Source organism: Pristiophorus japonicus, chromosome 24, assembly GCF_044704955.1.
Source record: "Pristiophorus japonicus isolate sPriJap1 chromosome 24, sPriJap1.hap1, whole genome shotgun sequence".
Classification (NCBI taxonomy): domain Eukaryota; kingdom Metazoa; phylum Chordata; class Chondrichthyes; family Pristiophoridae; genus Pristiophorus; species Pristiophorus japonicus.
Genome location: NC_092000.1, coordinates 15,284,530 through 15,296,541, shown reverse-complemented (window position 1 = coordinate 15,296,541; position 12,012 = coordinate 15,284,530). Strand labels below are relative to the sequence as shown.

Sequence of the window (12,012 nt, the reverse complement as noted above, 5' to 3'; positions counted from 1 at the left end):
TAGTGGTGTTTGCGAGATAAGTGTTGACATCGAGAGACCTACCCTACTCTTCTATGAATAGTGCCGTGCTTTTACAGGGCTTCGATTTAGCATCTCACCCGAAAGGAGTGCAACGAAGGTTCACCAGACTGATTCCTGGGATGGGGGGATTGTCCTATGAGGAGAGATTGAGTTTAGAAGAATGAGAGGCGATCTCATTGAAACATACAAAATTCTTACAGGGCTTCGCCGGGTAGCTGCAGGGGGGATGTTTCCTCTGGCTGGGGAGTCTAGAACCAGGGGTCACAGTCTCAAAATCAGGACTGAGATGAGGAGAAACTTCTTCAGTCAGAGCACGGTGAATCTTTGGAATTCTCTACCCCAGAGGGCTGTGGAGGCTCAGTCGTTGAGGATATTCAAGACAGAGAACGATAGATTTTTGGATATTAAGGGAATCGAGGGATATGGGGACGGTGCAGGAAAGTGGAGTTGAGGTAGAAGATCAGCCATGATCTCATTAAATGGTGGAGCAGGCTCGAGGGGCTGAATGGCCTACTCCTGCTCCTATTTCTTATGTTCTTATTCTGACAGTGCAGCACTCCCTCAACCGAAACGTCAACCTATTATGTGTTCAAGTTGCTAGAGTTGGTTCTCGAACCTATAACCTTCTGACTCCGAGGCAAGAGCGTGACCGCTGAGCTAAGGCTGGTGCTTAAAAATCGATTAATTAGTCCATGGGTTTTCAAACCGAGGTCTCCAGGCTCTTGAGTCTACGGTGATGGCGAGGGCAGGGGGTTTTATCTGAAGTCGTCTGATTTTAGTATTTTTATAGATCATAGAATCAGACAGCACAGAAGGAGGCCACTCGGCCCTTCGTGCCTGTGCCTGCTCTTTGCAAGAGCTGTTTATTGACTGACCAGCGTGGTATTTTTGCGGAATTTACTTCTGCAGCGGAAGGTTTATCCGACCCGACTTTATTCCCTGCTTGTCTCACTGATGGGCGCGGGCGAGGCTGTGTTGGAATATCGGGGTCTCACCCTCTTGTGTGCTTTGCTCCCCCTGCAGGGCATGGCTCTACACCAAAAGGTAACGGAGGAGCGGTCCCGGGGCCACAGCCAAGCGCAGTCGTTCCTGGCCCAGCAGAGGCAAGCTACCAATGCGCGGCGAGCTCATCCAAACCGGCTGCAGCAATCCGTGACGCGATAGACCGGCGCACGGGCGTGAAGACAAATCACCGTGCCCCAACGCATCTACAAGCCCCCCCCCCCCCAAAAAAAACACAACTGCTACTCCCTTCCGAGCTTATCTCGCACAATGTTCTTTTCCTGTGAGGTTTTTAAGTTGGGGAATTTTTACGTTGGGAGTTCTGCCGTCATAATCCTTTTTTTTAAAAAACAAAAAAAATTAGTTATACGAGACTTTGGTTTAATATCAACACCTTTTTATAACACTATGCCGATGATCCCCTTTGGGTGGGGGGGGCGGGAATTAGCAAGAGACCCAAGTCTGACTCTGCAATGGAATCGAATGGAACCCACAGTCGTTCATGACCCAGGGTGGGGCAAACGATTTGCTCCCTACAGCCAGTGTTCATTCATCTCCCTCGTACAGCCATTCCCAGCGACTCCTGACCAGTTCTCATTCCTTTTTCTTTACCCTCTCGTCTCTTTCTCCCCCCCCCGCCCCCCCCCCCCACCATCCTCACTGTTTAAACAAAAATATTTTGAGCTAGTCCAAGGCAGATCGAGGTTGACCAGAAGCTATGGAAGCACTGATTGTAAACGGGGGTTATCCCTGTGTGGGGCCTCCTGATGTTGTGACACTAATACCCACGGTACATTAATTTCTTAGCGTTGCTGTTTCTCTTTTAAGTGCCGAGCTTGAGATCGGAGTGTGTAACGCAGGTGTCCGGCTCCCATTTAGTTACTTTACCGAAGCACCTTGTAGGTCCGACTGCCGATGGTAAGGCTGCTCTATTACAGAACATTACTGGCGACGTTTATACCGAAGATACTTGCACTTTACTCTTAACTGGTAGCCATTTGATTCTGGTTCGTTTGAGTGGTGGCCTGCGGGCTACAAAGCTTGCATCAAAGTGGAACCAGGTAGTTTTTTCCCAGCTCCATAGTTGCAGTGGGACGCAGGACCCCCTTTGATGCAGCGTTTTCTGCATTTCTTCTACAGCCGAAGAAATTCAACTTTTTGTTTTTGTATCGGTCTTTTCTCTTTCCCTCTCGATGACTAGGATTGCTGAATTTTTACTCTGTTTTGTGGCTAATTTACATTTTATGGTTCTGTTGCTGGTGGGGAAGGTCTTCAGCACTCTGGGAGTTGGGCTGTTAAGCTGGACAGAAATCATTAGTTGAACTGAATTCTTATTTTAAAGAAAATATTTTAGTTTATATTTAAATTGAATCTAATGTACAGCTGTTGTCAACACGGCGACTAGCGAGCTGTTCTGGAGTCTAGGTTCTATAAATTGTCCTGGATTTTGTTAATTTAAATAAAGTTTTTGTCCTTTAGATATGTATTATGTAGCGGACTGCCTGTTTATTTCCACTTTTTTAAAAAAATAGGAAATGCAGTGTAATGATTATTGCACTACGTGTGTGGTCCAGGAAGCTGGAGTCCTATTAAGAAAGACTTGCATTTATATAGCGCCTGTCACAACCACCAAACAACAGCCAATTAAGTACTTTTTCAAGTGTGGTCACTGTTGTAATGTGGGAAACGCGGCAGCCAGTATGCGCACAGCAAGCTCCCACAAACAGCAATGTGATAATGATCAGATCATCTGTTTTTTTTTTATATGTTGTTTCGTTGACGTGGCCTTAATAGGAGGCTTATCCTGACATCGGTGTTCCCGATCGGCCGCGCAGTCACCTGTAAGGCCCCACATGGGGCCGCTCACCAGCTTTTACATTGTAGAGACGGCACACGTTGGGGGAGGCGGGTCATGCAGGAGGCCATGCGGCTTACAGGGGACATTGCCTGACCTATGTTTCTCTGAAAAAAACAAAGTCCCAAATGATTGTAATACATCGAGCTCTTTGTGCGGGACAGAGCGAGGGATGGGGAAATTCAGTGCGACTTACGTTTCCTTGCACAGATTAAGAGCTTTCATAAAGATCTGAGTATTTTGAACGATAAGGGGATACAGGGTTATGGGGAGCGGGCAGGGAAGTGGAGTTGAGGCCAAGATCAGATCAGCCATGATCTTGTTGAATGGCGGAGCAGGCCCGAGGGGCCAAATGGCCGACTCCTGCTCCTATTTCTTGTGTTCTAATTTCTTATGTTATTGAGCACGCTGAACACAGATATACAAGGGGCCGTCCTGCTTGTAACCTTGCTGAAACCCTCGGGAATGATGTTTGCGAGCAAATGTTAATAAAATTGAATTTCTTCCTTTCGGAGTTTACCACCACTTTTTTTTTAGAACAAAATGGCATTGCACTTTCAACGATCTGGTGGACAGGGTAGAAAGAAAGGGTTGGAAAGTGCTGCGATTAGGTTTTGAGGCTTTGACACCTGCCTCAAATTAAACAGGCTGATCTCCAATCTACGGAAGTCTCTCCTTGCTTTGAGGTGCTCTGCTTGATGTCCCACTTGTGATTCGTTAAAAAGAAAAAAAACGTGCATTTATATAGCATCTTTCACGACCACCGGACATCTCGGAGCACTTTTGAAGTGTAGTCACTGTTGTAATGTGGGAAACCCGGCAGCCAATTTGCGCACAGCAAGCTCCCACAAACAGCAACGTGATGTTGGTTGAGGGATAAATATTGGCCAGGACACCGGGGATAACTCCCCCTGCTCTTCTTCACAATAGTGCCGTGGGATCTCTTGTGTCCACCTGAGAGAGCAGATGGGGCCTCGGTTTAACGTCTCATCCGAAAGATGGCACCTCCGACAGTGCAGCACTCCCTCTGCACTGCACTGGGAGTGTCAGCCTGGGTTTTTGTGCTCAAGTTCTTGGCGTGGGACCTGAACCTACACCCTTCTGACTCAGAGGCGAGAGTGCTGCCCACTGAGCCACAGATGCCACTTGTTAAATGGGGAGGAAGAGTGTACATGATCTGTGAAAGCAGAAGGCTTCGTGAGGTTAACTTGGTCTTCACTTAAATGTTTAAATTTTTTGAATGTTTTGTCATGGCCTGTAAGTGGTGTGCATGTTCTCCAGTCGACTTACTATGAGTAGGGCAGGTGACTTCCCAACAGTGTCTCCAGGATATCTTGTACAGCATTCCCATGTGCTTGTGAGGCAGTACGATAGAAATTGGCAGGATTGGTTGCAGGATGATGAGCAGTGGTTGCTTTTTAAATAAGAACCACTTTATTTAAGCTTCATTTGCACAGGACCCTTTTCCATTGTGATACCTTGTATATAGAATCTCTGATACAGTAAGCAACTTGAAAACCGAATACGGTATTACACACACAATCACATTTGATAAAAGAGCCACAAAAAAGATTCCCTTTCAGTCATCTCTAAGTGTAGCTCTCCAGCCATCTAATCAACCGCAATTCTACCCCATATATAGCCATCCGCCACCCTAAGCATTCACTATGTATTATCTGCACTGCAGCAACTCGCCAAGGCTTCTAGTCCAAGTCGCACACCATCCTGACTTGGAAATATATCGCCGTTCTTTCATCATCGCTGGGTCAAAATCCTGGAACTCCCTCCCTAACAGCACTGTGGGAGCACCTTCACCACACGGACTGCAGCGGTTCAAGGTGGCGGCTCACCACCACCTTCTCGAGGGCAATTAGCGATGGGCAATAAATGCCAGCCTTGCCAGCGACGGCCACATCACTCGAACGATAGCCCCCTCACACACAATAATTGCTAATTTCATCGTCTAGTATATGTTTATGGCTAAGAGACATGATACAGCAACGCCTCAAATCGTTGGAGAAATGCCACCAATGATGTCTCTGCAAGATCCTGGGAGAATAGAATCACCAACGTCAGTGTTCTCGATCAGACCAGCATCGAAGCACTGACCACGCTCGACCAGCAGCATTGTGCGGGCCACATCGCCCGACAAGACTCCCAAAGCAAGCGCGCTACTCGGAACTCCTACACGGCAGGTAATCCCCAGGTGGACAGAGGAAACATTTCAAGGACGCCCTCAAAGCCTCCCTGATAAAGTGCAACATCCCTACCAACACCTGGGAGTCCCTGGCCCAAGACGGCCCTAAGTGGAGGAAGTGCATCCGGGAGGGCGCTGAGCACCTAGAGTCTCGTCGCCAAAAGCATGCAGAAACCAAGCGTAGGCAGCGGAAGGAGCGTGCGGCAAACCAGACTCCCCACCCCCCCCCCCCCCCCCCCCTTTCCTTGAACCATTATCTGCCCCAACTGTGACCGAGACTGTAATTCCTGTATTGGACTGTACAGCCACCTGGGAACTCATTTTTAGAGTGGAGGCAAGTCTTCCTTGATTTCAAGGGACTGCCTCTGATGATTGTTTATACCCCATTGTCCTATGTTTCTTTAGATGCTTTGGCAGAATTACCGTTTTTCCTTTGATCTTTATTCCTCTTCAGGGGGGGAAAAAAACTTCAATTAACCTCAAGTGCTGAAATTAAAGAATAATATAGGCTATGTGTTTCTTCTTGGCTTGTCTATAGTTAAAATCCAGGGTGAGCGAACCACTCCACACTCTAAACAAGCTCTGACTAGAATAGTTTATCTTCTGAAAATGTAAAGTCCTGTCCCCTCAGTACAGATTCACACGAGGCATGTAGTGAAGTCAAGGTTACTCTGGACCTGCACCTTTATTTCACAGCTCTGGAATGCTGCACTTGCCTGAGACCTCCTTATATACCTGTCTCTTGCAAGTGCACCCCTGGTGGTAAGGTATGCTGGTGGTTACAGGTCATATCTTATTACAGTCATGTATAGCATGTTAGGATACAGTTATATATAATAATGTAAGATACATGACACAAAATTTGCAAAGAATTTTGAATTACAATTGTCTTTCAACACCAGACAAGCTAATTGGACTTTAATTAGTGCATTTTGTCGTCCTCTCTCCAAAAGCTGAAGGGTAATTAGAATTGGTCAATTGGCAAGCGGTCATGAAAAACTGGGTTCCGCTACTCTAGGTCTGTGGTTCATTAATCATTATTGATTTACAATTTCAACCCCCTTTCCAGTTCCCCATTCGGGGAGCACATTCCACATAGCAAATTGTCCCACGGTGCAGGGATGTAATCTGATTTTTAAAATGGACACCGAGCTGAAGGAGAGTCCAAAAGCTCAGTCCAAGAGGCGGGTTTTAAGGAGGATCTTAAATGAGCAGCAGTTTAAGAATTCCAGAGCAATAGCACTTGCATGAAAGAAAGACTTGCATTTATATAGCGCCTTTCACGACCTCAGGACATCCCAAAATGTTTTACAGCCAATGGAGTACTGTTGGAGTGTAGTCATTGTTGTAATGTAGGAAACGCGGCAGCCAATTTGCTCACAGCAAGCTCCCAAAAATAGGAATGACCAGATAATTTTTTTTTGTTATGTTGATTGAGGGATAAATATTGGCCCCAGGACACCAGGGAGAACTCCCCTGCTCTTCTCCGAAATAATGCCACGGGATCTTTTATGTCCACCTTAGAGGGCGGACGGGGCCTCAGTTTAACGTCTCATCCATAAAACGGCACCTCTGCCAGTGCAGCACTGCACTAGGGAGTCAGCCTAGATTTTGGAGTGGGACTTGAACCCACAACCTTCTGACACAGAGGCGAGTGTGTGACCCTCTGAACCATACTGCCAATTGTGGGGAGAGGGGGGAGGAATACACAAGAGGCCAGAGTTGGGGAAACTGAGATTTTGTGGTGGGGGTACTCTTGGCGGGGTGGGGGGGGGGCAGTGTGATGGTAAGGCCATGAAGGGATTTAAATACCTTAATCCATTAATATCCATAGGTTTAGTGAATTCCATGTTCTCGAACTTTGTCCTTTTTTTAGGGAATGAGCCAAGCAACCTGTCGGGAAAATGGGATCCATTCCTGAGGCATCTCCAAGTTACTCGGGGAACAATAACCCAGTGATGTATTTCACAATTATTTGGTACGTCTTCCCCAACCCCGCTATTCAAGAAAAGCCCAAAGCCTAGCGCACAATTGTCAGCAGCTCATTCAGTGAAAGAAGCCATCGAGTTTGGAATCAAATTGAACAAAAACAGCCAAATAATATAATCTACCTTTTATTCTATTATTTCCAAAACAGTACTGATAAGTACAAGCAGTAAGCGATGAAACAACTTACTCATTCCAATGTCGCTACATTCCAGTGATTTAGTGTCTAATCACATTAAAAACCTGCCATTTATACATGCAAATGTGATTGCCTTACCCGATCCACATTTAACTGCATAAAAAGGCCCATTTAATAGAAAGTTGAATGTCTTTTAAAAAGCCCATCTGAGGTACAGACATCTGTAGTGCAAATGTTTAGCTTCCACATTTTCCTTTTCCCATATGAAGGGTGAGCTTTGATGTGTTGAATGCCATTTGTAATGCTGGGATTTACATAATACCCAAACTGGACTGGGTCAAGGCCAATGGTTCTTTCAACCACCACGTGTGTGTGTGTGTATATATATATATATATATTTATATATATATATAAAAAAAATATATATTGTATATATATATATATATGCCAGAATAATGTTTTTCCAAAAGAGGTAAAACCAGAGGGGATGAGGCTGGGTAGACAGAAGAGACAATATGACCCCAGTTAAAATTCAAGAATACTCCAAAACCAAGCACGCAATTGTCAGTAGCTCATTCATTTCCTCTTCCAAACCAGCATTGTCTGTTCAGGTAAAGATGTCAGCAAGACCATTGGGCATTCGTATTTCCAGGGCCAGGTTCAAGGGAAAAGATTAGCCGAATGGCCCATAGTCTGTAGCCAACAAAATCCGTATCTCCCACCACCTCCCCCCCCCCCACCCCCCAACCCTTAAAATCACCTTTGTGTGCTCTTCATTATCTCACAAGGTCGCCAATGCAGGATAATTCTGCCCTCCCAACACGGGTTGGAGCTCAAAAGCTTCAAAACTATTCATTTTCTTTATTCCCCACACCCCCTCCGTTTTCCTCAAAAATAATGAACCCAACAGTAAATCTCATCTCGCCAGTCCTTGCTGTCAACTGAGGTAAGCTTCTAGATTAAGATAGAGCAGGTTGCAGTAGGCCTGGGGTCCCATGGTTCATCCTCTTCCTGCCTGGTTATTTTCCAACCAGTTTATCCAGCGAAATAAGTGGACCTGCAACAGTAAAACATCTAGTCCCTATAAGAGGACATCAAGGCATTGATTATGGCACACAACTTGGTTGCGTGAGCATTGACTCACATGACAGATTGTTGAGAAGCACCAATTGTGCAATTGTTTTCCATGCCATATAGATCATGAGACAATTGTAGATTTGGAAGTTTATTTGGCCCATCCAATCCCAAAATCTATGCAAATTGTCACTTTTTGTGCAATGATAGGACTCGTACACTGAGTTGTAATGGCTCCTGTGTGGATCCTTCAGAAACAGGATTAAACAACGGTAAATACGCTTAGAAAAATGTATCATAACACACACGCCCGGTCAGATGCAGTCATAAGAACATAAGAATTCGGAACAGGAGTAGGCCATCTAGCCCCTCGAACCTGCTCCGCCATTCAATAAGATCATGGCTGATCTGGTCGTGGACTCAGCTCCACTTACCCGCCCTCTCCCCGTAACCCTTAATTCCCTTATTGCTTAAAAATCTATCTATCTTTGACTTGAAAACATTCAATGAGCCAGCCTCAACTGCTTCCTTGGGCAGAGAATTCCACAGATTCACAACCCTCTGGGAGAAGAAATTTTTTCTCAACTTGGTTTTAAATTAGCTCCTCCAAGGCTGTGCCCCCTAGTTCTAGTCTCCCCCACCAATGGAAACAACCTCTCTGCCTCTATCTTGTCTATCCCTTTCATGATTTTAAATGTTTCTATAAGATCACCCCTCATCCTTCTGAACTCCAAGGAGTAAAGACCCAGTCTACTCAATCTATCGTCATAAGGTAACCCCCTCATTTCTCGAATCAGCCTAGTGAATCGTCTCTGTACCCCTTCCAAAGCTAGTATATCCTTCCTTAAGTAAGGTGACCAAAACTTCACGCAGTACTCCAGGTGCGGCCTTACCAATACCTTATACAGTTGCAGCAACACCTCCCTGCTTTTGTACTCCATCCCTTTCGCAATGATGGCCAACATTCCATTTGCCTTCCTGATTACCTGCTGCACCTGCAAACTAACCTTTTGGGATTCATGCACAAGGACCCCCAGGTCCCTCTGCACCACAGCATGTTGTAATTTCTCCCCATTCAAATAATATTCCCTTTTACTGTTTTTTTTTCCCAAGGTGGATGACCTCACACTTTCCGACATTGTATTCCATCTGCCAAACCTTAGCCCATTCGCTTAACCTATCCAAATCTCCTTGTAGTCTCTCTCAGTCCTATTGTGATGTCTAATTTCACAGTGATGAGTTGTGAGAGGGTCAGGATTGCGCTGTGATGTCACGATTTGACCCGTCCAGTTAAAGGGGCCTCACCTTGATGCAACTGTGTTTGACCAAAATCCTTTGGGCCTTAGTTTTCTCCCTGTGTGGAAGGTGGGATCGGGCCTGTTTGCAGCACATCTCCTCGTCCTCTTCCCAAGTACTGCCGCTGAGATTGGGATGGAAGTAATATGTCAATCCTGACCTTGACCCCCAGACCCACTAATCTTAGTGTCATCTGCAAATTTTGTTGCACTACACTCTGTCCCCTCCTCTAGGTCATCTATGTATATTGTAAACAGTTGTGGTCCCAGCACTGATCCCTGTGGCACACCACTAACCACTGACTTCCAACCGGAAAAGAACCCATTTATCCCGACTCTCTGATTTCTGTTCGCCAGCCAATTCTCTATCCATGCTAATACATTTCCTCTGACTCCGCGTACCTTTATCTTCTGCAGTAACCTTTTGTGTGGCACCTTATCGAATCCTTTTGGAAATCTAAATACACCACATCCATCGGTACACCTCTATCCACCATGCTCGTTATATCCTCAAAGAATTCCAGTAAGTTAGTTAAACATGATTTCCCTTTCATGAATCCATGCTGCGTCTGCTTGATTGCACTATTCCTATCCAGATGTCCTGCTATTTCTTCCTTAATGATAGTTTCAAGCATTTTCCCCACTACAGATGTTAAACTAACCGGCCAATAGTTACCTGCCTTTTGCCTGCCCTCTTTTTTTAAACAGAGGCGTTACATTAGCTGCTCTCCAATCCGCTGGTACCTCCCCAGAGTCCAGAGAATTTTGGTAGATTATAACAAATGCATCTGCTATAACTTCCGCCATCTCTTTTAATACCCTGGGATGCATTTCATCAGGACCAGGGGACTTGTCTACCTTCAATCCCATTAGTCCATCCAGCACTACGCCCCTCGTGATAGTGATCATCTCAAGGTCCTCCCTTCCTACATTCCTATGACCAGCAATTTTTGGCATGGTTTTTGTGTCTTCCACTGTGAAGACGGAAGCAAAAGGATGCAGACAATCAAGGTCTTCGATCAAAACCCAAGCTGGAATCAGTGCTTTTGACTCTACTTAATATCGCACTCTTGTACACGTTTATTCGTGTGTTTTTGATTCTTCCTGATGGCTGATGCCCAAGCCCATCAGTGCAGCACCTGCGTGAATCCAAGTGTAATCCAAGATAGGCACAAAATGCAGAGTGGGGTTCAACGCAGAGGAGGCGGGGTCAGCCAGAGGGAGGTTTGGTGGTGGGTGCTCCGCACTTTTTTTTTGGAGATGGCCGACAACTATGCAGCCCCTCGGCAAGCGCAGAGAGGAAGATCTTTCAGTTCTTCATTGGTATCTGGCAGCCGTGGCTTACTGGGTAGCACACTCGGCTCTGTGTCAGAAGGTTGTGGGTTCAAGTCCCACTCCAGGGACTTGAGCACAAAAAATCCAGGCTGACACTCCCAGTGCAGTGCTGAAGGAGCGCTGCATTGTCAGAGGTGCTGTCTTTCGGATGAGACGTTAAACCGAGGTCCGGTCTGCGCTCTCAAGTGTACGTAAAGGATCCCACAGCACTATTTCGAAGATCAGGGGAGTTATCCCTGGTGTCCTGGGGCTAATATTTATCCCTCAATCAACATAACAAAATCTGGTCATTATCACATTGCTGTGTGTGGGAGCTTGCTGTGCGCAAATTGGCTGCTGCGTTTCCTACATTACGACAGTGACCACTCCAAAGGTACTTCATTGGCTGTAAAGCACTTTGAGACATCCGGGTGGTTGTGAAAGGCGCTATATAAATCCAAGTCTTTAACGTTGTACTTATCATCATCATAGGCAGTCCCCCGGAATCGAGGAAGACTTGCTTCCACTCCTAAAGTGAGTTCTTTGGTGGCTGAACAGTCCAATACGAGAGCCACAGACTCTGTCACAGGTGGGACAGACATTAGTTGAGGGAAAGGGTGGGTGGGACTGGTTTGCTACACGCTCTTTCCGCTGCCTGCGCTTGACCTCTTCACGCTCGGTGTTGAGATTCGAAGAGCTCAACGCCCTCCCTGCTGCACTTTCTCCACCTAGGGCGGTCTTCAGCCAGGGTCTCCCAGGTGTCGGTGGTGATGTCGCACTTTACCAGGGAGGCCTTGAGGGTGTCCTCGAAATGCTTCCGCTGGCCACCTTTGGCTCGTTTGCCGTGAAGGAGCTCCGCATAAAGCAATTGCTTTGGGAGTCTCGTGTCTGGCATGCGAACCATGTGGCCTGCCCACCGAAGCTGATCGAGTGTGGTCAGTGCTTCAATGCTAGGATGTTGGCCTGGTCGAGGACGCTAATGTTGGTGCATCTGTCCTCCCAGGGGATTTGCAGGATCTTGCGGAGACATCGTTGGTGGTATATCTCCAGCGACTTGAGATGTCATCTGTACATCGTCCATGCCCCTGATCCATACAGGAGGGCGGGTATTACTACAGCCCTGTAGACC

At 46.4% G+C, this 12,012-nt stretch overlaps 1 protein-coding gene across 2 annotated transcripts in view; it reads left to right on the top strand.

The window, feature by feature from the left end:
• The window catches only part of hook2 (hook microtubule-tethering protein 2), a 59,836-nt gene extending 57,327 nt beyond the window's left edge, over positions 1–2,509 (top strand). For both annotated transcript variants that reach the window (XM_070867285.1, XM_070867286.1), the window contains exon 22: positions 1,045–2,509. In XM_070867285.1, coding sequence (XP_070723386.1) covers positions 1,045–1,185 — 141 coding nt within the window. In that variant the 3' untranslated portion in view covers positions 1,186–2,509. The remainder of the gene's footprint in view (positions 1–1,044) is intronic.
• The last annotated feature ends 9,503 nt before the right edge of the window (positions 2,510–12,012 follow it).